Below are 26,734 nucleotides of genomic sequence, written 5' to 3'. Positions count from 1 at the left end.
GAGAAACTAGTATGAAAAATACTAGGTTGGAAAAGGTAGATATACCTCAAAACCTTGATTTGTTAAACAAATGGATGATACCTAAAGTCCCTAGTAGAACAATCTATGATTATGGATGGTTTGATAAACTTTTTTCTAAACAACTTGTTAAAACAACCGAGTAATCTTTAGCTTTAAATTCGTCTGAACAGACTATTTGTTTGTTAAACAAGCATGATATAGATGTTTATAAAAACCAATATAATTATCTGCATATTGGTATGGTTCAAATTGCTTTTAAGCTTTTAACCCTTAAAGGGTTACCAGAGACGTTTTTGGCTGCTCTCAGAGATGCCAGAAATCTGAATTTTAGACAGTCTCTGATGGGTTCTATTGAATCTACTGTTGCCTATGGCCCGGTATATTTCAATACTCAACCCAATCTACAATTATCTCTATCTGATGTTAATATACTTGATGCTTTGACATTAAATGTGAAAATGCATGGTTATAATTATGCACCTGGTTCTGAACTTATATGTTTATCGTATAGAATCTTTTAAATTGCTATCTACGTTAAACCCTAGATGTAAATTATATGATACATCTGATCAGACTATATTAGTGGAAACGAATTTTGCAAAGTCTAAGGTCACCACGAGGAGACCTATTAAGTGGGAAGAAATTAATTTTCCAACCACATGGACTTTAGATTCGGTTATATCCCCCAGTCAGATAACTAATGCTGTCAGTAATACTGAGTATTCTCATATTACTCAAAATCCGGATGGTAGGATTTGCATTCAGTTTGATGATAATAGTTCCACTTATAGTAGACAGTCATTTTCTAATAATAGACTTTTGCCTACTACTAGTTCTAATTATTACAGACATTCTTTTACTAGTCGTAGACTGTTGCCTGATATTCAACACATTTCTCCTGTTGAACCAGTCTATGGACCAGCTAGAAATTGTGCTGCATCTTTACACACAATTTCTACTAAAGTAGGTGATAAACCTGTTGAAAGGGTTAAGATTAACCCTAAGACAAATATTGTTCAGGATAATGATTATATTTCTGACAAGGATATTCCTTCTGCGTCCGAGATGGATTTTGACTCAAATGATGTTTAAATGATTCCACACCAAATTGATTTTAGTCCAGGGTCACAAGCTAGAGGTTATATTCAAAAAGAATTTTTCAATGATAAAATGGAACCGGTTTAAAACTTGGTTTTTTGATACTTATAGTAAAGAGGATTTAAACAATATTTCTCAAGAATTTTATGAAACTTGTGCTTTACATAATCAAATTATGTATTTTGTTCCTTGGTTTATAACCACATATTTACCACTTTTTATAAAAGTTTTGGAAAGATCTTATAAAGACGGGAGTGGCAATATTACTAAAGCCATTTACCCTCCTCAAGCACCTTTTGTTTTACCTAATAATACAGGTATTACTTTTACTGCATTTCAAAGATTTATTGATGAAGATGTTGCTGCAGTCAGCATAGCAGAAATTAATAAATTAATTTCTCAAAATAATTATTTGAGCTTATATGTTAAAGTTTTGGGAGAACAGATCAGTTTTCTTGATAAAAAACTTGATGATTTAACAGTTTTGATAAAGGATATGAGTACTAGCAAGAATATAACTGATATTACCTCTACTTCAGGAAGCAAATCAGGATCTCAAATCGTTCATACTCATATTCAAAGACCCCCTGAGATTCAGGATTTTAAATTTAAATCTTTTGGTGACTTAGAAGAACTTCTTGATAAAAAGTTATCCGGTTTAAATATCAAACCTATTGATTTATCAAAAGATTTTGCTGATAAAATAGATGCTACTTTTGATTATAAAAATGATGTTTTGTTAGAGTTCAATAAACTCAGAAGTTATCCCAAAAAGAATAGTAAGTTTGCTGATAGCAGATATGCTGATAAACCCAGAATGCAAACTTATTATTACAATCGTCCTACTCCTCAAGATGTTTTAATAGAGGAACGTGATTGGAATCAGACTAATACGTCTTACAGTGGTTCCGAAATTTATGAATGGAATCTTGATGGTTTGACTGATTGGCAGTTAACTATTCTTGTACATAGAATGCTAATGTATGCAACTATCTGTAAAAGTGTGAAAAATACAGATAGAAATATTTACAGAATGATTGTTGCAGGTTTTACTGGCCAACTTCGTGGCTGGTGGGATAACTATTTGACTGTCGAAGAAAGGGCATTAGTTATTAAAGCTAAAGCCATTGATGAAGGAGTTGATAACTTAGGCATGGCACTAGTGGCAAATAGAGAAGATGCTGTTTATACCCTTATTCTTACTATTCTAGAACATTTTAATGGTAGATTTACCAATCAGAATGAGATTGTCCGTACTCTCCTTAATGGCCTTAGATGTAAGACCTTAGGTGAGTTTAGATGGTATAAAGACACTTTTATGAGTAGAGTGATGAAACTACCAGAAAATAAGTTAGAACATTGGAAAGCTAAGTTTATAGATGGCCTTCCCTCTTTATTTGCTGAAAGAGTTAGAAAGATTTTAAGAGGTAGCTATGGTGAAATTCCGTACGTTGATTATACCTATGGTAAGCTGATAGGAATTTGCACACAGGAAGGATTAAACATGTGCAATGAGTTAAGATTATCTAGACAGCTTAAGATGGATAAGCTTAAAGAAAAATCCCAGTTAGGAGATTTTTGTACTCAGTTCGGTTTACCCGAGACTTTTACTCATAAGAAGAAGAAACATAAGTATCATAGATACCCCAACCAAGATAGTCCTTATAGGAGAAAGAGATCTAGATATAGATCCAAAGAGGAACGAGAAGCTAAGAAAGCCCATCGTAAGGCTACTAGATTTACCAAAAATAGGTCTAAGCGAGATCTTGCTGACATTAAGTGTTATAAGTGTGGTAAATTAGGCCATATAGCCCCGAATTGTAAGCTTCAAAAGCTGAAAACCTTAGGACTAGACGATGAGTTACGTGATAAGGTTTATGGTTTGTTATACACTTCTGGATCAGAATCTGATTATTATTCTGAGTCAGAATTAGAAGCTGAAATAGATTTACTTGATTTAATCTGATAGTGATAAAAATATTGGTAATACTTGTACAACTTGCAAAGGTGATACATGTACTTGTGATGATGATGAATTTTATAAATTTTAATCACAATTTCAAGATTTGAACATAAAAACTATTACATATGATAATGTAATAGAACTTTTAAAAGAAGTTATTGATGAAAAACTTCGTGAAAAAATTATTAATTTGGCTGCTAGTTCAAGTTCTAGTTCAAATTCTAGTTTTGCAAAACCTTTTGAAAAAGAATTTGAATATTATCCGTCTTATTCTTTACTAGAGGTTAATAACCGTCTTTTAAATAAAAATGCAACTCCAGCAAGAGATTCTTCTTTCAATGATTTAAAGGTTGAAATTGAAAACTTGAAACGAGAGATCAAATCTCTTAAAAAAAATCAAATGATTTGTGATCATAGGATTACTCAGATTGAGAAAATCAATTCTCTAGCTGAGAAATCTAATGATAAAAATAAAGGTATTTCTGAAAATAATATTGAAGAAAAACCTATTAGTTTTGATCCTAAACATGATATGTTTTTAGGAATGATGCAAATTATTACTGCTCATAAATGGTATATCAAATGTACTATTCTCATTGATAATAGTTTTTCTATTACAAACATTGCCATGATTGATAGTGGAGCATATGTTAGCTGCATTCAAGAAGGTTTAATACCTACGAAATATTTTCAAAAAACTACTCATATGATTAGGTCTGCATCCGGACATGCTTTAGATATAAAGTATAAATTACCTAATACGGGTATTTGTCAAAATAAAGTCTGTATTCCTCACTTCTTTTTCTTGGTTAAAAACTAGTTATACCCTCCTATTGTACTTGGAACACCGTTTATTAACGCCATTTATCCTTTTACTAGCATAGACTCGAAAGGATTTACTGCTACCTATAAGGATAAAGAGATAAGTTATACTTTTGTTACAGATCCAGTAACCAGAGATATTAATGCTTTAATTGATATGAAGCAGAAACATATTTATTCTTTGCAATTAGAATTATTTAGTATGGATATATTTGATACTTTAAATTCTACTAAAGTACAGGAAAAGATCAAATTGATTTCCGAACAGATTGCTATTGGTATTTGTGCTGAGCATCCTAGTGCTTTTTGGAATCGAAAAAAGCATATTGTCGCTCTTCCATATGAAGATAATTTCTCTGAGGATGATATTCCTACTAAATCTCGACTTTGTCAGATGAACGCGGAATTGGTGGAATTCTGCAAAAAAGAGATTGATAGCTTGTTACAAAAGGGTTTGATAAAACCCTCAAAATCTCCTTGGTCTTGCACAACTTTTTATGTTAATAACGCAGCTAAAAAAGAACGTGGTATTCCTAGATTGGTTATTAATTATAAACCCTTGAATAAATATTTGAAGTGGGTTAGGTATCCTATTCCCAATAAAAGAGATTTATTGTCAAGATTATATGATGCCAATATATTTTCAAAATTTGATTTAAAATCTGGATATTGGCAAATTCAAATATTTAAAGAACATACTTATAGAACTGCTTTTAATGTTCCATTTGGGCAATATGAATGGAATGTTATGCCGTTTGGTTTGAAGAATGCCACTTCTGAATTCCAAAATATTATGAATGATATTTTCAACCCCTATCTAAACTTTATCATTGTTTATATCGATGACATTTTGGTATTTTCCAAAACACTTGAAATGCATATTAAGCTTTTAGATATTTTTAAAAGAATTGTTATACAAAATGGTTTGGTTATCTCAAAACAAAAAATGAGTTCATTCCAAACTAACATTCGATATTTAGGACATTATATTTGTCAAGGAAAGTTTACTCCTATTCAAAGATCGATTGATTTTGCTTCAAAATTTTTCGATGTTATTACTAATAGAACTTAGTTACAAAGATTTTTGGGAAGTTTAAGTTATATTTCGCCTTTTTATAAAGATTTGTCGCGTGATTTAGCCCTCTTTTATGATAGGCTAAAAATGAATTATAAAAACCCTTGGACTGATAGTCATACTACTTTGGTTAAAAATATTAAGCAACGTGTTAAATCTTTACCTTGCTTAACCCTTGCTAATCCTGCATGGCAAAAGATTATCGAGACTGATGCGTCTAATATTGTAACGACCCGGCCGGTCGTTTCGAGAGTTATAACCATGTTTTCCCCATTCCTACTTCTTTTTGTGTTATTCAGCTATATTATGTTATATCGGGTTAGTTGGTTAGAGTCCAGAAGGAACTCGGGGTGAAATGAGACACTTAGTCTCATAATTGAAAATTTTAAGTTAGAAAAGTGGACCGGATATGGACCTATATGTAAACGACCTCGGATTTGAATTTTGATGATTCAAATAGCTCCGTATGGTGATTTTGGGCTTAGGAGCGTGTCCGGAATATTATTTGGGAGTCCGTGGAGGAATTAGGCTTGAAATGCCGAAAGTTTTATTTTTGAGAAGTTTGACTGGGGGTTGACTTTTTGATATCGGGGTCGGAATCCGATTCTGAAAATTGGAATACCTCTATTATGTCATTTAGGACTTGTGTGCAAAATTTGAGGTCAATCGGACGTGATTTGATAGGTTCCGGAGTTGTTTGTAGAAATTAGAAATTTCAAAGTTCATTAGGCTTGAATTGGGGTGTAATTCATGGTTTTTGCGTTGTTTGAGGTGATTTGAGGATTCGACTAAGTTCGTATGATGTTTTAGGACTTGTTGGTATATTTGGTTGAGGTCCTGAGGGCCTCGGGTGAGTTTCGGATGGTTAACAGATCAAAAATTGAACTAGAACAGCTGCTGCAATTTCCTTCTGTTGGAAATTGCTTCTGCCCAGAAATCGAGCCGCGCGATCGAGCCCAGCAATCTCTCAGCGATCGAGCCCGAAATTGAGGGCCACGATCGAAGGCATGATCGAGCCCAGAATCGAGGGCCACGATCGAAGATATGATCGAGCCTAGAATCGAGGGCCACAATCGAAGATATGATCGAGCCCAGGGTCGAGGGTCACGGTCGAAGGCCAGGATCGAAGGCATGATCGAAGGCCTAGGACCGAGAATCAAGATCGAGGCCCAGGATCGAGGGCCAGGATCGAGGACCTCGATCGAAGACCGAGGATGTCTGGGCAGAATTATAAAAACAGGGACTTCGTCCCATTCGCTATTTTTGGCAAATTGGAGCTTGATGAGAGCCGGATTTTGGTATATTTTCAAGGAAAAACTTGAGATAAGTCCCTTGTTATCATTTCTACTCCATAATATTGAATTATCATCGAATAATCCGGCTAGATTACATGATTTTAAGGTGTAAATCGGAGATTGGAACTTAGAAATTTGGAAATAAGATTTATACATTTGAGGGTCGAGTTGAGGTCGGATTTTGGTAAAATTGGCATGGGTAGACTCGTGGTTGAATGGGCTTTCGGATTTTGTAACTTTTGTCGGGTTTCGAGATGTGGGCCCCACAGGCAAATTTGAGCCAATTTCGGGTTTTGGTCTAATTTTGAAGCTTTTCTTGTGGAATTCATTCCATTAGCGTATATTGATGGTATTATACTGATTGTGAATAGATTTGGAGCATTTGGAGGCCGAATCCAGAGGCAAGAGCATTGCGAGGTAGAGATTTGGCTGGTTTGAGGTAAGTAACGATTGTAAATCTATTCCTGAGGGTATGAAACCCCAGATTTTGTATCATTCTATTATTTTGAAGTGACGCACATGCTAGGTGACGGGCGTGTGGGCGTGAACTGTTAGGGATTTGTGACTTGGTCCGTCCCGTGACAACTGTAAAGTTGCATACTTTGTTGAAACCATTTGATACTTATATGTTTTAGAAAGAATTTCTGTAAATTGGGCTGAATGCCATGTTTGGGCCTTGCGCCAATGCTGTATGGACCCTTAGGGGCTGTTTCTTACCATCCTCTCATTGTTTTCGATTGAAAATCTATGCTCAGTCATGTTTATGCTTGTTTACCGCATAACTCAGTTTTTATGACTCTATTTTGATGCATATAAATGATTTGGGCCGAATGCCCTGTTTTACTGAAAATGCCCGAGTGGCTTAAACAATTTATGACTGAGTGTGGCCGAGGGCCTGATTTGTGAGGATGAGTGTGGATGGAGGCTGCCCGCCTGCAGCATACTTGTGACTGAGTGAGGCCGAGTGCCTGATTTGTGAGGATGAGTGTGGATCGGGGCTACCCGCCTGCAACATACTTTATTATTATCGCACGTGAGTTGTCCGTGCAGATTATAGCGCTTGGGATGAAGGATCCCCTCCGGAGTCTGTACACACTCCCAGTGAGCGCAGGTACCTATTGACTGCGAGTGCCTAGTGCTGAGTGACTGGGAGGCAAGAGTGATTGTGAAGTATGCCCAAGTGGCAAGAGTGATTGTGAGGTATGCCCGAGTGGAAAGAGTGATTGTGAGGTATGCCCGAGTGGCACGAGTGACTGTGAGGTCTGCCCGAGTGGCTGTTCATGATTTCATCATTTTTGCTCGCCTTTGCATTAAGCCTTTGGTTGAAAAAAAAACTATTGGAAAATAAAAATGTCTTTAAAAATGATTTTTATTGGAACTGGGTTTAAACGAGATGTTTGATTCAAATCCTGATTTTTAAGAGCATGTGTATTTTACTAAGATTTCCTGATATGAACGTTATATGCTTTATTGCTCGTCACTACTGCTCAGTCTTTATTTATTGTTGTTACTTACTGAGTTGGTGTACTCACGTTACTCTCTGCACCTTGTGTGCAGATCCAAGTGTGGCTGGACACGGTAGCGGTTATTGAGTGTTCTGGTTGCAGATTTTCTTGGGGATAGCAAGGTAGCTGTTTGGCGATCGCAGCCCCTGCTCTTCTCCCTCTTATCTTCCTCTAGTAGTATTTAGCTATTTTTCCAGGCTGAGTTAGCCTTGATATTGTTAGACAGATTATAGTAGATGCTCATGACTAGTGACACCCCGATGTCGGGCTTTTCTTTTCCGCACTTCTGTTTTTCTTATTTTAAACTCTTTAAATGGAGGTTTTTATGTTAAATAACCTTGAAATTATCTTTGAAATGAAAATATCGTTTTGTTTTGGAAATGAGTCGGCTTGCCTAGTTCCACGATAGGCGCCATCACGACAGGGGGTTAGGGGTTAGTTTTAGGTCGTGACAGATTGGTATCAGAGCCTAGGTTACATAGGTCTCACGAGTCATGAGCGGGTTTAGTAGAGTCTTGCGGATCGGTACAGAGACGTCTGTGCTTATCTTCAGGAGGCTGCAGAACCTTTAGAAAATTCCACATTCTTGAATTCTTGTCGTGCGAATCTGTTGATTCTAGTAACTAACATCTGTTGTTTCATTCTCTCACAGATGGTGAGGACTGGTGCTACCGGTCAGGAGGGCCAGCTACCAGTACCACCAGCCAGGGCCGCGAGGGGCCGAGGCCGCGGTAGAGGCCATGGTAGGGGCAGAGGTACATCCCGTACAATAGTTGGGGCAGTACCTACAGATCCACCGGTTGTCCCAGATCAGGACCAAGTTCCAGTTGTTGATGCACTAGCTCAGGCACCACATGTGCCTATTGTGATTCCAGGCCTTCAAGAAGCCCTAGCTCAGATTCTCACAGCGTGTACTGGCCTTGCTCAGGCGGTCTCTATTTTGACAGTCGCAACCACTTCTCAAGCCAGGGAAGGCACTCAGACTCCTGTCGCTCGCACACCCGAGTAGGTTATTCAGGGACTTCAGACACCAGAGGTACCACCAGCCCATCCGGTTGCTGTTGCTCAGGACTATGTGATTCCTGCTATGCCCGAGGATGATCAGCGTAGGTTGAAGAGGTTTGGGAGACTTCAGCCACCACCTTTCAGTGGCACAGAGAGAGAGGATGCTCAGGACTTTTTAGACTGGTGTCAGAGGATACTCCGTACCGCTGGTATTTTGGAGACTTGTGGGGTTTCGTTCACTACCTTTCAGTTTTCTGGGGCTGCACTCAGATGGTGGGAGACTTACGAGAGGTGTAGGCCTGTTGGCGCAGCTCCCCTTACTTGGCAACAGTTCTTCGTGGTCTTTTTGGAGAAGTTCGTGCCTCGATCCCGCAGAGAGGAGCTGCGTAGACAGTGTGAACGGCTACGCCAGGGTGATATGTCTGTGATGCAGTATGAGATGCGGTTCTCCGAGTTGGCCCGTCATGCTATCTGGTTAGTTCCCACGGACAGATAGAGGATCATGAGGTTTATTGATGGCCTCGCTTATCAGCTACAGTTGCTCATGACCAGAGAGCGAGTTTCGGGTGCTACCTTTGATAAGGTTGTCGACATTTCTCGGCAGATTGAGATGGTTCGCGGTCAGGAGAGGGTTGAGTGGGAGGCCAAGAGGCCTCGTGGTCAGGGTGGATTCAGCGGTGCTCCTTTTGGGGTTCAGTTCCAGCACGGTAGAGGTCGTCATTTCAGACAGGCTCAGTCGGCTCGGCCATTTTATCGAGGTGCATCATCTGGCCATGGTTCTCACAGTTCTCATCAGGGCCACTCATCACTTAGTTCCCTTCCAGTTCAGAGTTCGTCCCGTGCTCCACCTGTTCAGGGCTCTTCCATGCCTGGTTCTTCTACCAGTCATCCCGGTGCTAGGGGTTCCCTTCAGTTTCCGCCGCCAGCACCAGGGAGTTGTTTTAAGTGTGGGGAGCTTGGGCATATGTGGAGGAAGTGTCCTCGTCGTCATGGAGGTCTATCTCAGCAGATGAGTCAGCCTCCGACTACAGCCCCAGCTACCTCACCATCCGCCCAGTCAGCTCGGGGTGGAGGTCAGTCAGCTAGGGGTCGCCCTAGAGGGGGAGGCAAATCAGGAGGTGGTCAGGCCCGTTTCTATGCTCTCCCTGCCAGACCAGATGCTATTGCTTCAGATGCTGTGATTACAGGTATTGTCCCAGTTTGCCACAGAGATGCCTCAGTATTATTTGACCCTGGTTCCACGTATTCATATGTTTCCTCGTATTTCACCCATTTTCTGGATATTCCCCGTGAGTCCTTAGTTTTATATGTACATGTATCTACTCCTGTGGGCGATACTATTATTGTGGACTGCGTATATCGATCATGTGTGGTGACTATTGGGGGTCTGGAAACCCGAGTAGATCTATTGTTGCTCAGTATGGTTGGATTTGATGTGATATTGGGTATGGATTGGTTATCTCCATGTCATGCTGTTCTAGATTGTCACGCTAAAACGATGACGTTGGCTATGCCGGGAATTTCGAGGGTTGGCTGGAGCGGTTCTATAGATTATGTACCAAGTAGGGTGATTTCATATTTGAAGGCTCAGCGCATGGTTGAGAAGGGTTGCCTATCTTATTTGGCTTTTGTGAGGGATGTTAGTGCAGAGACTCCTGTCATTTATTCTGTTCCGGTGGTACGTGATTTTCCGGATGTGTTTCCTGCAGACCTATCGGGTATGCCGCCTGACAGGGATATTGACTTTGGTATTGATTTGGTGCCGGGCACTCAGCCCATTTCTGTTCCACCATATTGTATGGCACCGGCGGAGCTGAAGGAATTGAAAGAACAACTTTAGGAACTCCTTGATAAGGGGTTTATTCGGCCTAGTGTGTTACCTTGGGGTGCACCGGTTCTATTTGTGAAAAAAAAGGATGGTTCCATGAGAATGTGTATTGATTACAGGCAGTTGAACAAGGTCACAGTCAAGAACAAATATCCTTTGCTAGGTATTGATGATTTATTCGACCAGCTTCAGGGGGCGAGGGTGTTCTCCAAGATTGATTTGAGGTCCGGTTATCACCAGCTGAAGATTCGGGATTCAAATATTCTCAAGACAGCTTTCAGAACCTGATATGGCCATTATGAGTTTATGGTGATGTTTTTTGGGCTGACCAATGCCCCAGCAGCGTTCATGCATCTGATGAACAGTGTATTCCATCCCTATTTGGACTTATTCGTCATTGTATTCATTGACGACATCCTGCTGTACTCTCGTAGCCAGGAAGAGCACTCTCAGCATTTGAGGGTTGTATTGCAGAGATTGAAGGAGGAGAAGCTTTATGCAAAGTTCTCTAAATATGAGTTTTGGCTCAGTTCAGTAGCATTCTTGGGGCACGTGGTGTCCAGTGAGGGTATTCAGGTGGATCCGAAGAAGATAGAGGCGGTGCAGAGTTGGCCCAGACCGTCCTCAGCCACGGAGATTAGGAGCTTTCTTGGTTTGGCGGGTTACTACCGTCGCTTTGTGGAAGGATTTTTATCTATTGCATCGCCCTTGACCAAATTGACCCAAAAGGGTGCTCCATTCAGGTGGTCGGATGAATGTGAGGAGAGCTTTCAGAAGCTCAAGACTGCTTTGACCACAGCTCCAGTGTTAGTTTTGCCATCAGCTTCAGGTTCTTACATTGTGTATTGTGATGCCTCGAGGATAGGCATTGGTTGTTTTTTGATGTAGGAGGGTAGGGTGATTGCCTATGCCTCGCGCCAGTTGAAGACCCATGAGAAGAACTATCCTATCCATGATCTTGAGTTAGCAGCCATTGTTCACGCCTTGAAGATTTGGCGTCATTATTTGTATGGGGTTTATTGTGAGATTTATACTGATCATCGGAGTCTGTAGTATCTGTTAAAGCAGAAGGATCTTAATTTGCGTCAGCGGAGATGGTTGGATCTTCTTAAGGACTATGATATCACTATCTTGTACCATCTGGGGAAGGCCAATGTGGTGACCGATGCTTTGAGTCGCCGGGCAGAGAGTTTGGGGAGTTTAGCCTATCTTCCAGCAGTAGAGAGACATTTGGCATTAGATGTTCAGACCTTGGCAGACCAGTTTGTCAGATTGGATATTTCGGAGCCTAGTCGGGTATTGGCTTATGTGGTCTCCAGGTCTTCTCTTTATGACTGTATCAGGGAGCATCAGTATGATGACCCTCACTTGCTCGTTCTTCAGGACAGGGTTCGGAGAGGTGATGCTAAGGATGCGACTATTGGTGATGACAGGGTGCTGAGAATGCAGGGCCGGATATGTGTGCCTAATATAGATGGGCTTCGAGAGCTGATTCTTGAGGAGGCCCATAGCTCGCGGTATTCCATCCATCCGGGTGCCGCGAAGATGTACCAGGATTTGAGGCAGCACTATTGGTGGAGGCGGATGAAGAAGGATATAGTTGGGTTTGTGGCTCGGTGTCTAAACTGTCAGCAGGTTAAGTATGAGCATCAGAGACCAGGTGGCTTGCTTCAGAGGTTAGAGAATCCCAGAGTGGAAGTGGGAGCGGATCACTATGGACTTTGTAGTTGGGCTCCCACGGACTTCGAGGAAGTTCGACGCTATTTGGGTTATTGTGGATCGGCTGACCAAGTCCGCGCACTTCATTCCAATTGGTACTACTTACTCTTCAGAGCGGTTGGCTGAAATTTACATTCGAGAGATCGTTCGCCTGCATGGTGTCCCAGTTTCCATCATTTCAGATAGGGGTACTCAGTTCACATCACAGTTTTGGAGGGCCGTGCAGCGAGAGTTGGGTACTCAGGTTGAGTTAAGCACAGTTTTCACCCTCAGACGGACGGGCAGTCCGAGCGCACTATTCAGATATTGGAGGACATATTGCGTTCTTGTGTCATTGACTTTGGGGGTTTATGGGACCAGTTTCTGCCACTCGCAGAGTTTGCATATAATAACAGTTATTAGTCGAGTATTCAGATGGCTCCGTACGAGGCTTTGTATGGGAGGAGGTGTAGATCTCCGGTTGGATGGTTTGAGCCGGGTGAGGCTAGGCTCTTAGGTACGGACTTGGTCCAGGACACATTAGATAAGGTAAAATTGATTCAGGAGCGGCTTCGCACGGCGCAGTCTAGGAAGAAGAGCTACGCGGATAGGAAGGTCCGTGATATGTCTTTTATGGTTGGGGAGAAGGTTTTGCTGAAGGTATCACCCATGAAGGGTGTTATGAGGTTTGGGAAGAGGGGCAAGTTGAGCCCCCGATTCTTTGGGCCTTTTGAAGTGCTTCAGAGAATAAGAGAGGTGGCTTATAAGCTTGCCTTGCCACCCAGCTTGTCGAGTGTGCATCCAGTGTTTCATGTTTCCATGCTACGGAAGTATATTGGAGATCCGTCCCATGTTTTGGATTTCAGCACGGTTCAGTTAGAGGGTGATATGACTTATGAAGTGGAGCCGGTGGCTATTTTGGATCGGCAGGTTCGAAGGTTGAGGTCAAAGGATATAGCTTCAGTGAAGGTGCAATGGAGAGGTCAGCCTGTGGAGGAGGCCACTTGGGAGACCGAGCGGGATATACGGAACATATATCCACGCCTATTCGAGACTCCAGGTATATTTCTAGACCCGTTCGAGGACGAACGGATATTTAAGAGGGGGAGGATGTAACGACCCGGTCGGTCATTTCGAGAGTTATAACCATGTTTTCCCCATTCCTACTTCTTTTTGTGTTATTCAGCTATATTATGTTATATCCGGTTAGTTGGTTATAGTCCGGAAGGAACTCGGGGTGAAATGAGACACTTAGTCTCATAATTGAAAATTTTAAGTTAGAAAAGTGGATCGGATATGGACTTATATGTAAACGACCTCGGATTTGAATTTTGATGATTCAAATAGCTCCGTATGGTGATTTTGGGCTTAGGAGCGTATCCGGAATATTATTTAGGAGTCCGTAGAGGAATTAGGCTTGAAATGCCGAAAGTTTTATTTTTGAGAAGTTTGACCGGGGGTTGACTTTTTGATATCGGGGTCGGAATCCGATTCTGAAAATTGGAATACCTCTGTTATGTCATTTAGGACTTGTGTGCAAAATTTGAGGTCAATCGGACGTGATTTGGTAGGTTCCGGAGTTGTTTGTAGAAATTAGAAATTTCAAAGTACATTAGGCTTGAATTGGGGTGTAATTCATGGTTTTTGCGTTGTTTGAGGTGATTTGAGGATTCGACTAAGTTCGTATGATGTTTTAGGACTTGTTGGTATATTTGGTTGAGGTCCTGAGGGCCTCGGGTGAGTTTCGGATAGTTAACGGATCAAAAATTGAACTAGAACAGCTGCTGCAATTTCCTTCTGTTGGAAATTGCTTCTGCCCAGAAATCGAGCCGCGCGATCGAGCCCAGCAATCTCTCAGCGATCGAGCCCGAAATCGAGGGCCACGATCGAAGACATGATCGAGCCCAGAATCGAGGGCCACGATCGAAGATATGATCGAGCCCAGAATCGAGGGCCACGATCGAAGATATGATCGAGCCCAGGGTCGAGGGTCACGGTCGAAGGCCAGGATCGAAGGCATGATCGAAGGCCTAGGACTGAGAATCAAGATCGAGGCCCAGGATCGAGGGCCTCGATCGAAGACCGAGGATGTCTGGGTAGAATTATAAAAACAGGGACTTCGTCCCATTTGCCATTTTTGGCAAATTGGACCTTGAGGAGAGCCGGATTTTGGTATATTTTCAAGGCAAAACTTGAGGTAAGTCCCTTGTTATCATTTCTACTCCATAATATTGAATTATCATCGAATAATCCGGCTAGATTACATGATTTTGAGTTGTAAATCGGAGATTGGAACTTAGAAATTTAGAAATAAGATTTATAAATTTGAGGGTCGAGTTGAGGTCGGATTTTGGTAAAATTGGTATGGGTAGACTCGTGGTTGAATGGGCTTTCGAATTTTGTAACTTTTGTCGGGTTCCGAGACGTGGGCCCCACAGGCAAATTTGAGCCAATTTCGGGTTTTGGTCAAATTTTGAAGCTTTTCTTATGGAATTCATTCCATTAGCGTATATTGATGGTATTATACTGATTGTGAATAGATTTGGAGCATTTGGAGTCCGAATCCAGAGGCAAGAGCATTGCGAGGTAGAGATTTGACTGGTTTGAGGTAAGTAACGATTGTAAATCTCGTCCTGGGGGTATGAAACCCCGGATTTTTTATCATTCTATTAATTTGAAGTGACGCACATGCTAGGTGAAGGGCATGCACTGTTGGGGATTTGTGACTTGGTCCGTCCCGTGGCAACTCTAAAGTTGCATACTTTGTTAAAACCATTTGATACTTATATGTTTTAGAAAGAATTTCTGTAAATTGGGCTGAATTCTATGTTTGGGCCTTGCGCCAATGCTGTATGGACCCTTAGGGGCTGTTTCTTACCATCATCTCATTGTTTTCGATTAAAAATCTATGCTCAGTCATGTTTATGCTTGTTTACCGCATAACTCAGTTTTTATGACTCTATTTTGATGCATATAAATGTTTTGGGCCGAATGCCCTGTTTTACTGAAATGCCCGAGAGGCTTGAAAAATTTATGACTGAGTGTGGCCGAGGGCCTGATTTGTGAGGATGAGTGTGGATCGGGGCTGCCCGCCTGTAGCATACTTGTGACTGAGTGAGGCCGAGGGCCTGATTTGTGAGGATGAGTATGGATCGGGGCTGCTCGCCTGCAACATACTTTATTATTATCGCACGTGAGTTGTCCATGTAGATTATAGCGCTTAGGATGAAGGATCCCCTCCGGAGTCTGTACACACCCCAGTGAGCGCAGGTACCTACTGAGTGTGAGTGCCGAGTGCCGAGTGCTGAGTGCTGAGTGACTGGGAGGCAAGAGTGATTGTGAGGTATGCCCGAGTGGCAAGAGTGATTGTGAGGTATGCCCGAGTGGCAAGAGTGATTGTGAGGTATGCCCGAGTGGCACGAGTGACTGTGAGGTCTGCCCGAGTGGCTGGGAGGCAAGAGTGATTTGATCATTTTTGCTCGCCTTTGCATTGAGCCTTTGGTTGAAAAAAAAACTATTGGAAAATAAAAATGTCTTTAAAAATGATTTTTATTGGAATTGGGTTTAAACAAGATGCTTGATTCAAATCCTGATTTTTAAGAGCATGTGGTATTTTACTGAGATTTCCTGATATGAACGTTATATGCTTTATTGCTCGTCACTACTGCTCAGTCTTTATTTATTGTTGTTACTTACTGAGTTGGCGTACTCACGTTACTCCCTGCACCTTGTGTGCAGATCCAGGTGTGGCTGGACACGGTAGCGGTTATTGAGTGTTCTGGTTGTAGATTTTCTTGGGGATAGCAAGGTAGTTGTTTGGCGATCGCAGCCCCTGCTCTTCTCCCTCTTATCTTCCTCTAGTAGTATTTAGCTATTTTTCCAGGCTGAGTTAGCCTTGATATTGTTAGACAGATTATAGTAGATGCTCATGACTAGTGACACCCCGATGTCAGGCTTTTCTTTTCCGCACTTCTGTTTTTCTTGTTTTAAACTCTTTAAATGGAGGTTTTTATGTTAAATAACCTTGAAATTATCTTTGAAATGAAAATATCGTTTTGTTTTGGAAATGAGTCTGCTTGCCTAGTTCCACGATAGGCGCTATCACGACAGGGGGGGTTAGTTTTGGGTCGTGGCAAATATTGGTTACAGAGGGATTTTAAAACAAATAAATCCCAATAATAAGCATGAATATTTGATTAGATTCTACTCTGGGAAATGTTCTGAAGCCCAGAGAAACTACGCTACTGTGGCACATGAAATGTTAACCATAGTAAAATGTGTTTTAAAATTTCAAGACGATTTATACAATCAAAAGTTTTTGATAAAAACTGACGCACAATCTGTTAAATATATGTTTAACAAAGACTTTAAACATGATGCCTCAAAAATGATATTTGTAAGATGATAGGCTCAATTAGCCCCTTTTGTTTTTGAAATACAATACAAAAAGGGAATTGATAATTCTCTGCCAGATTTCTTATCTCGTGAATATTTACAGGATGGTACCCCCCTGGGGTAGGGGAAGAGGTAGAGGTTGGGGAAGATCATCCCCACAGTCCAGAGGAAGATCATCACCTTCAGGATCGTCATACGGATCCACATCAAACTCCCCAGTTATATAAATGGGAAGAAAGAGTTTAACCAATGAGAGGATATCTCTCAGAGAAGAATCATCGATCGGACCATCTGTCCATCTGGAAGATATTCCAGAAGATAATCCGTTATATGCACATTTGCAGGCATATTTGACTGCTAAAAATCAGAAAGATACTTCTGCTAAGCAAAGTGATACTTTTGCTTCTATTACAAAAGATGACAATGATGATATCAAGTCATATGAGAAAGTCTCTAAAAAAGAAATGATATTTCTTTTAGAAAATTCTGATATTCAGAGAAAAGAAGAGCCATAGAAGATATTCCAAAGGTATTTAATAAGTGGATTATATTATCCGGGTGAGTCATACAAAACCCGCTCTTATTATGAAACAATACTCACCAGTACTGGCAGTGCAGAGTTCCAGCACTTTTCAAGTTATAGCACAGACGAGAACGTTTATAACTTCTCGAAGATTATAATTAAACAGATTATATCTGTTGAAGACTGGGGTATATCCACAATGAAAGAAAGGCAGATAAGCCTTAACAAATCTCGAATGAGTTTTACCTATTGGGATTATATCCAGGCATTTGATAAAGTGTTATACTACAATAATGATCGACACAAACATACTTGGTTTATTAAAGTATGTGCAAAGATATTTGCAGAGACTATTCCTAATTGGTTTCTAAACTGGTGGTCATACCACGATCCGACAGTAAAAATTTTACCTGATCTATTTCTCATGTTATAAAAAGAATGGATAAAAATTTCCCCTTTTATAAACGATTTATATCACACAGATCATATCTGTTACATAGAAAAAATTAACGAGATTTATTTCTTTCTGGAATTCTCTATTCCCTGGATTCATAAATGGACTCCAGAAGTTGGATTTACTGAAGAACAAGTCCCATGCTTATACAGGACCTTTTACAATAATTTTTGGGATAAATTAATGAAAAAGGATCCCAAAACAAAGGCATTATATGGTCAAGAACTCTTGGATTCAATCAAAACAAAAATCCAAGAATATTCCAGCAAACCTCAGAAAGAGGTAATTGATGACAGCTCAGTACGACATATTGCCAGAAAGATTTCCTTTCAGGAAAGAGATAAAGCAGGAATGATTAACAACTACTTGGAAGAAGTCAAAAGAAATTTACTTCGTTCCATTAATCAATATGAGAAATCAGACACTTCTATGCAGAGTGAAACCAGTAATGATGATATCGCTAAAGATTCTCAGCCATTTGAATCAGAAAAAATACTATATGATGAAGATTTCGAGTCTATGGTAGTAAAAGGATAAATGGCATTAATAAACGGTGTTCCAAGTATAATAGGAGGGTATAACTAGTTTTTAACCAAGAAAAAGAAGTGAGGAATACATACTTTATTTTGACAAATACCCGTATTAGGTAATTTATACTTTATATCTAAAGCATGTCCGGATGCAGATCTAACCATATGAGTAGTTTTTTGAAAATATTTCGTAGGTATTAAACCTTCTTGAATGCAGCTAACATCTGCTCCACTATCAATCATGGCAATGTTTGTAATAGAAAAACTATTATCAATGAGAATAGTACATTTGATATACCATTTATGAGCAGTAATAATTTGCATCATTCCTAAAAACATATCATGTTTAGGATCAAAACTAATAGGTTTTTCTTCAATATTATTTTCAGAAATACCTTTGTTTTTATCATTAGATTTCTCAGCTGGAGAATTGATTTTCTCAATCTGAGTAATCCTATGATCACAAATCATTTGATTTTGTTTAAGAGATTTGATCTCTCGTTTCAAGTTTTCAATTTCAACCTTTAAATCATTGAAAGAAGAATCTCTTGCTGGAGTTGCATTTTTATTTAAAAGATGGTTATTAACCTCTAGTAAAGAATAAGGCGGAGAATATTCAAATTCTTTTTCAAAAGGTTTTGCAAAACTAGAATTTGAACTAGAACTTGAACTAACAGCCAAATTAATAATGTTTTCACGAAGTTTTTCATCAGTAACTTCTTTTAAAAGTTCTATTACATTATCAGATGTAATAGTTTTCATGTTCAAATCTTGAAATTGTGATTGCAATTTATAAAATTCATCATCATCACAAGTACATGTATCACCTTTTCAAGTTGTACAAGTATTACCAACATTTTTATCACTATCAGATAAATCAAGTAAATCTATTTCAGCTTCTGATTCTGACTCAGAATAATAATCAGATTCTGATCTAGAAGTGTATAACAAACCATAAACCTTATCACGTAACTCATCGTCTAGTCCTAAGGTTTTCAGCTTTTGAAACTTACAATTCGGGGCTATATGGCCAAATTTACCACACTTATAACACTTAATGTCAGCAAGATCTTGCTTAGACCTATTTTTGGTAAATCTAGTAGCCTTACGATGGGCTTTCTTAGCTTCTCGATCCACTTTGGATTTATATCTAAATCTCTTTCTCCTATAAGGACTATCTTAGTTGGGTATCTATGATACTTATGTTTCTTCTTCTTATGAGTAGAAGTCTCGGGTAAACCGAACTGAGTACAAAAATCTCCTAACTGGGATTTTTCTTTAAGCTTATCCATCTTAAGCTGTCCAGATAATCTTAACTCATTGCACATGTTTAATCCTTCCTGTGTGCAAATTCCTATCAGCTTACCATAGGTATAATCAACGTACGAAATTTCACCATAGCTACCTCTTAAAATCTTTCTAACTCTTTCAGCAAATAAAGAGGGAAGGCCATCTATAAACTTAGCTTTCCAATGTTCTAACTTATTTTCTGGTAGTTCCATCACTCTACTCATAAAAGTGTCTTTATACCATCTAAACTCACCTAAGGTCTTACATCTAAGGCCATTAAGGAGAGTACAGACAGTCTCATTCTGATTGGTAAATCTACCATTAAAATGTTCTAGAATAGTAAGAATAAGGGTATAAACAGCATCTTCTCTATTTGCCACTAGTGCCATGCCTAAGTTATCAACTCCTTCATCAATGGCTTTAGCTTTAATAACTAATGCCCTTTCTTCGACAGTCAAATAGTTATCCCACCAGCCACGAAGTTGGCCAGTAAAACCTGCAACAATCATTCTGTAAATATTTCTATCTGTATTTTTCACACTTTTACAGATAGTTGCATACATTAGCATTCTATGTACAAGAATAGTTAACTGCCAATCAGTCAAACCATCAAGATTCCATTCATAAATTTCGGAACCACTGTAAGACGTATTAGTCTGATTCCAATCACGTTCCTCTATTAAAACATCTTGAGGAGTAGGACGATTGTAATAATAAGTTTGCATTCTGGGTTTATCAGCATATCTGCTATCAGCAAACTTACTATTCTTTTTGGGATAACTTCTGAGTTTATTAAACTCTAACAAAACATCATTTTTATAATCAAAAGTAGCATCCATTTTATCAGCAAAATCTTTTGATAAATCAATAGGTTTGATATTCAAACCGGATAACTTTTTATTAAGAAGTTCTTCTAAATCTTCAAAAGATTTAAATTTAAAATCCTGAATCTCAAGGGGTCTTTGAATATGAGTATGAACGATTTGAGATCCTGATTTGCTTCCTGAAGTAGAGGCAATATCAGTTATATTCTTGCTAGTACTCATATCCTTTATCAAAACTGTTAAATCATCAAGTTTTTTATCAAGAAAACTGATCTGTTCTCCCAAAACTTTAACATATAAGCTCAAATAATTATTTTGAGAAATTAATTTATTAATTTATGCGATGCTGACTGCAGCAACATCTTCATCAATAAATCTTTGAAATGCACTAAAAGTAATACCTGTATTATTAGGTAAAACAAAAGGTGCTTGAGGAGGGTAAATGGCTTTAGTAATATTGCCACTCCCGTCTTTATAAGATCTTTCCAAAACTTTTATAAAAAGTGGTAAATATGTGGTTATAAACCAAGGAACAAAATACATAATTTGATTATGTAAAGCACAAGTTTCATAAAATTCTTGAGAAATATTGTTTAAATCCTCTTTACTATAAGTATCAAAAAACCAAGTTTTAAACCGGTTCCATTTATCACTGAAAAATTCTTTTTGAATATAACCTCTAGCTTGTGACCCTGGACTAAAATCAATTTGGTGTGGAATCATTTAAACATCATTTGAGTCAAAATCCATCACGGACGCAGAAGGAATATCCTTGTCAGAAATATAATCATTATCCTGAACAATATTTGTCTTAGGGTTAATCTTAACCCTTTCAACAGGTTTATCACCTACTTTAGTAGAAATTGTGTGTAAAGATGCAGCACAATTTCTAGCTGGTCCATAGACTGGTTCAACAGGAGAAATGTGTTGAATATCAGGCAACAGTCTACGACTAGTAAAAGAATGTCTGTAATAATTAGAACTAGTAGCAGGCAAAAGTCTATTATTAGAAAATGACTGTCTACTATAAGTGGAACTATTATCATCAAACTGAATGCAAATCCTACCATCCGGATTTTGAGTAATATGAGAATACTCAGTATTACTGACAGCATTAGTTATCTGACTGGGGGATATAACCGAATCTAAAGTCCATGTGGTTGGAAAATTAATTTCTTCCCACTTAATAGGTCTCCTCGTGGTGACCTTAGACTTTGCAAAATTCGTTTTCACTAATATAGTCTGATCAGATGTATCATATAATTTACATCTAGGGTTTAACGTAGATAGCAATTTAAAAGATTCTATACGATAAACATATAAGTTCAGAACCAGGTGCATAATTATAATCATGCATTTTCACATTTAATGTCAAAGCATCAAGTATATTAACATCAGATAGAGATAATTGCAGATTGGGTTGAGTATTGAAATATACCGGGCCATAGGCAACAGTAGATTTAATAGAACCCATCAGAGACTGTCTAAAATTCAGATTTCTGGCATCTCTGAGAGCAGCCAAAAACGTCTCTGGTAACCCTTTAAGGGTTAAAGGCTTAAAAGCAATTTGAACCATACCAATATGCAGATAATTATATTGGTTTTTATAAACATCTATATCATGCTTGTTTAACAAACAAATAGTCTGTTCAGACGAATTTAAAGCTAAAGATTACTCAGTTGTTTTAACAAGTTGTTTAGAAGAAAGTTTATCAAACCCTTTTGTAACAAGCTATCGATCTCTTTTTTGCAGAATTCCACCAATTCCGCGTTCATCTGACAAGGTCGAGATTTAGTAGGAATATCATTCTCAGAGAAATTATCTTCATATAGAAGAGTGACAATATACTTTTTTCGATTCCAAAAAGTACTAGGATGCTCAGCAAAATATCAATAGCAATCTATTCGGAAATCAATTTGATCATTTCCTGTACTTTAGTAGAATTTAAAGTATCAAATATATTCATACTAAATAATTCTAATTGCAAAGAATTAATATGTTTCTGCTTCATATCAATTAAAGTATTAATATCTCTGGTTATTGGATCTGTAACAAAAGTATAACTTATCTCTTTATCCTTATAGGTAGCAGTAAAACCTTTCGAGTCTATGATAGTAAAAGGATAAATGGCGTTAATAAACGGTGTTCCAAGTATAATAGGGGTTTATCAGCATATCTGCTATCAACAAACTTACTATTCTTTTTGGGATTGAATATCAAACCTATTGATTTATCAAAAGATTTTGCTGATAAAATGGATGCTACTTTTGATGATAAAAATGATGTTTTGTTAGAGTTTAATAAACTCAGAAGATATCCCAAAAATAATAGTAAGTTTGCTGATAGCAGATATGCTGATAAATTGTCACGACCCAAAACTAACCCTGTCGTGATGGCGCCTATCGTGGAACTAGGCAAACCGACTCATTTCCAAAACAAAACGATATTTTCATTTCAAAGATAATTTCAAGGTAAAAACCTCCATTTAAAGAGTTCAAATCAAATAAAAACCGAAGTGCGGAAAAGAAAATCCCGACATCGGGGTGTCACTAGTCATGAGCAGCTACTATAATCTGTCTAACAATATCAAGGCTAACTTAGCCCGAAAAATAGCTAAATACAGCTAAAGAAAGATAAGAGGGAGAAGAGCAGGGGCTGCGATCGCCAAACAGCTACCTTACTATCTCCAAGAAAACCTGTAACCAGAACACTCAATAACTGCTATCGTGTCCAGCTACACCTGAATCTGCACACAAGGTGCAGGGACTAACGTGAGTACGCCAACTCAGTAAGTAACAACAATAAATAAAGACTGAGAAGTAGTGATGAGCAATAAAGCATATAACGTTCATATAATGAAATCTCTGTAAAGTACAACATGCTTAAAAATCAGTGTTTGAATCAAATCGTCTCGTTTAAACCCGGTTCCAGTAAAAATCATTTAAAGATATTTTTCCAACAGTTTTTCAAACAAAGGCTCAGCAAATGTGAGTAAAAATGATGAAATCATAAATAGCCCCTCGGGCAAACCTCACAGTCACTCTTGCCACTCGGGCATACCTCACAATCACTCTTGCCACTCGGGCATACCTCACAATCACTCAGCACTCGGCACTCGCACTCAGTAGGTACCTGCGCTCACTGGGGGTGTGTACAGACTCCGGAGGGGATCCTTCATCCCAAGCGCTATAATCTGCACGGACAACTCACGTGCGATAATAATAAAGTATGCTGCAGGCGGGCAGCCCCGATCCACACTCATCCTCACAAATCAGGCCCTCGGCCTTACTCAGTCACAAGTATGCTGCAGGCGGGCAGCCCCGATCCACACTCATCCTCATAAATCAGGCCCTCGGCCACACTCAGTCATAAATATTTCAAGCCACTTGGGCATTTCAGTAAAACAGGGCATTCGGCCCAAAACATTTATATGCATCAAAATAGAGTCATAAAAACTAAGTTATGCGGTAAACAAGCATAAACATGACTGAGCATAGATTTTCAATCGAAAACAATGAGAGGATGGTAAGAAACAGCCCCTAAGGGTCCATACAGCATTGGCACAAGGCCCAAACATGGCATTCAGCCCAATTTACAGAAATTCTTTCTAAAACATATAAGTATCAAATGGTTTCAACAAAGTATGCAACTTTACAGTTGCCACGGGACGGACCAAGTCATAAATCCCCAACTGTGCACGCCCATACGCCCGTCACCTAGCATGTGCGTCACTTCAAAATAATAGAATGATATAAAATCCGGGGTTTCATACCCTCAGGACTAGATTTACAATCGTTACTTACCTCAAATTAGTCAAATCTCTACCCCGCAATGCTCTTGCCTCTGGACTCGGCCTCCAAATGCTCCAAATCTATTCACAATCAGTATAATACCATCAATATATGCTAATGGAATGAATTCCACAAGAATAGCTTCAAAATTAGACCAAAACCCGAAATTGGCTCAAAAATCGCCTGTGGGGACTACGTCTCGGAACCCGACAAAAGTTACAAAATCCAAAAGCCCATTCAACCACGAGTCTACCCATACCAATTTTACCAAAATCCGACCTTAACTCGACCCTCAAATCTACAAATCTAATTTCCAAATTTCTAAGTTCCAATCTCCGATTTACACCTTAAAATCATGTAATTTAGTCGAATTATTCGATGATAATTCAATATTATGGAGTAGAAATGATCACAAGGGACTTACCTCAAGTTTGTCTTGAAAAATATATCAAAATCGCCTCTCCCCAAGACCCAATTTGTCAAAAATGGCAAATGGGACGAAGTCCCTGTTTTTATAATTCTGCCCAGACATCCTCGGTTCTACCTCGATCTTGTCCCTCGATCTTGGCCTTCGATCGAGGTCCTCGATCCTGGCTTCGATCCTGGTCCTCGGTCCTGCCTGCGACCGTGACCCTCGACCCTAGGCTCGATCATGCCTTAGATCGTGACCCTCGACCCTGGGCTCGATCATGCCTTTGATCGTGACCCTCGACCCTGGGCTCGATCATGCCTTCGATTGTGACCCTCGACCCTGGGCTCGATCATGCCTTCGATCGTGACCCTCAACCCTGGGCTCGATCATGCCTTCGACCGTGACCCTCGACCCTTGGCTTGATCATGCCTTCGATCGTGACCCTCGACCCTGGGCTCGATCATGCCTTCGATCGTGACCCTCGACCCTGGGCTCGATCATGCCTTCGATCGTGACCCTCGACCATGGGCTCGATCATGCCTTCGATCGTGACCCTCGACCCTGGGCTCGATCGTGGCCCTCGACCTTGAGCTCGATCTGGGCTTCGATCGTGGCCATCGACCCTGAGCTCGATCTGGGCTTCGATCGTGGCCATCGACCCTGAGCTCGATTCTGGGCAGAAGCAATTTCCAACAGAAGGAAATTGCAGCAGTTGTTCTAGTTCAATTTTTGATCTATTAACCATCCGAAACTCACCCGAGTCCCTCGGGACCTCAACCAAATATACCAACAAGTCCTAAAACATCATACGAACTTAGTCGAATCCTCAAATCACCTCAAACAACGCTAAAACCATGAATTACACCCCAATTCAAGCCTAATGAACTTTGAAATTTCTAATTTCAACAAACAACTCAGGAACCTATCAAATCACGTCCGATTGACCTCAAATTTTGCACACAAGTCCTAAATGACATAACAGAGGTATTCCAATTTTCAGAATCGGATTCCGACCCCGATATCAAAAAGTCAACCCCCCGGTCAAACTTCTCAAAAATAAAAACTTTCGGCATTTCAAGCCTAATTCCTCTACGGACTTCCAAATAATATTCCGGACATGCTCCTAAGCCCAAAATCACCATACGGTGCTATTGGAATCATCAAAATTCAAAACGAGGTCTTTTACATATAGGTCCACTTTTCTAACTTAAAATTTCAATTATGAGACTAAGTGTCTCATTTCACCCCGAGTTCTTTCCGGACTCAAACCAACTAACCCGATATAACATAATATAGCTGAATAAGACAAAAAGAAGTAGGAATGGGGAAAACAAGGTTATAACTCTCGAAACGACCGGCCGGGTCGTTACATCCTCCCCCTCTTAAACATCCGTTCATCCTCGAACGGGTCTAGAAACATACCTGGAGTCTCAAATAGGCGTGGATATCTGCTCCGTATCTCCCGCTCGGTCTCCCAGGTGGCCTCCTCCACAGGCTGACCTCTCCATTGCACCTTCACTGAAGCTATATCCTTTGACCTCAACCTTCGAACCTGCCGATCCAAAATAGCCACCGGCTCCACTTCATAAGTCATATTGCCCTCTAACTGAACTGTGCTGAAATCCAAAACATGGGACGGATCTCCAATATACTTCCGGAGCATGGAAACATGAAACACTGGATGCACACTCGACAAGCTGGGTGGCAAGGCAAGCTTATAAGCCACCTCTCCTATCCTCTGAAGCACCTCAAAAGGCCCAATGAACCGGGGGCTCAACTTGCCCCTCTTTCCAAACCTCATAACACCCTTCATGGGTGATACCTTCAGCAAAACCTTCTCCCCAACCATAAAAGACACATCACGGACCTTCCTATCCGCGTAGCTCTTCTGCCTAGACTGCGCCGTGCGAAGCCACTCCTGAATCAATTTCACCTTATTTAATGCGTCCTGGACCAAGTCTGTACCTAAGAGCCTAGCCTCACCCGGCTCAAACCATCCAACCGGAGATCTACACTTCCTCCCAATTATACCACAATCAAATCTGATAGCATCCATTCTAGGCCCAATGACCTCGTCTCATCCAACATGACCACTCTAATGACATGGCACATCAATACAATCTAAAGCCACAACCCGTGTAATCCGTGCACCAGATAGCAACATTCCAAATGTACCCAATCGTAACAATGACCCAAACAAGAGA

At 39.8% G+C, this 26,734-nt stretch overlaps 1 protein-coding gene across 1 annotated transcript; it reads left to right on the top strand.

The window, feature by feature from the left end:
• Positions 1–260: 260 nt before the first annotated feature.
• Positions 261–18,219, top strand: LOC138901239 (uncharacterized). The gene is made up of 9 exons (XM_070188985.1): positions 261–519; positions 989–1,107; positions 1,565–2,024; positions 2,166–2,589; positions 2,650–3,018; positions 3,434–3,600; positions 4,240–4,445; positions 17,050–17,154; positions 17,875–18,219. The coding sequence occupies exons 1-9, from the start codon at positions 261–263 to the stop codon at positions 18,217–18,219; spliced, it is 2,454 nt and encodes an 817-aa protein (XP_070045086.1).
• The last annotated feature ends 8,515 nt before the right edge of the window (positions 18,220–26,734 follow it).

Source organism: Nicotiana tomentosiformis, chromosome 11 (assembly GCF_000390325.3).
Source record: "Nicotiana tomentosiformis chromosome 11, ASM39032v3, whole genome shotgun sequence".
Taxonomy (NCBI): domain Eukaryota; kingdom Viridiplantae; phylum Streptophyta; class Magnoliopsida; order Solanales; family Solanaceae; genus Nicotiana; species Nicotiana tomentosiformis.
This window is presented reverse-complemented; position numbering and strand designations above follow the sequence as displayed.

What these genes read in the sequence shown, in the direction of transcription:
- LOC138901239 (XM_070188985.1), top strand. Translation starts at nt 261, where the DNA reads ATGGTTCAAATTGCTTTTAAGCTTTTAACCCTTAAAGGGTTACCAGAG. An exon ending in GTTGATTATACCTATGGTAA is followed by an intron (nt 2,590 to 2,649) that starts GCTGATAGGAAT and finishes AAGATTATCTAG; the next exon opens with ACAGCTTAAGATGGATAAGC. An exon ending in AACGTGGTATTCCTAGATTG is followed by an intron (nt 4,446 to 17,049) that starts GTTATTAATTAT and finishes GCACATTTGCAG; the next exon opens with GCATATTTGACTGCTAAAAA.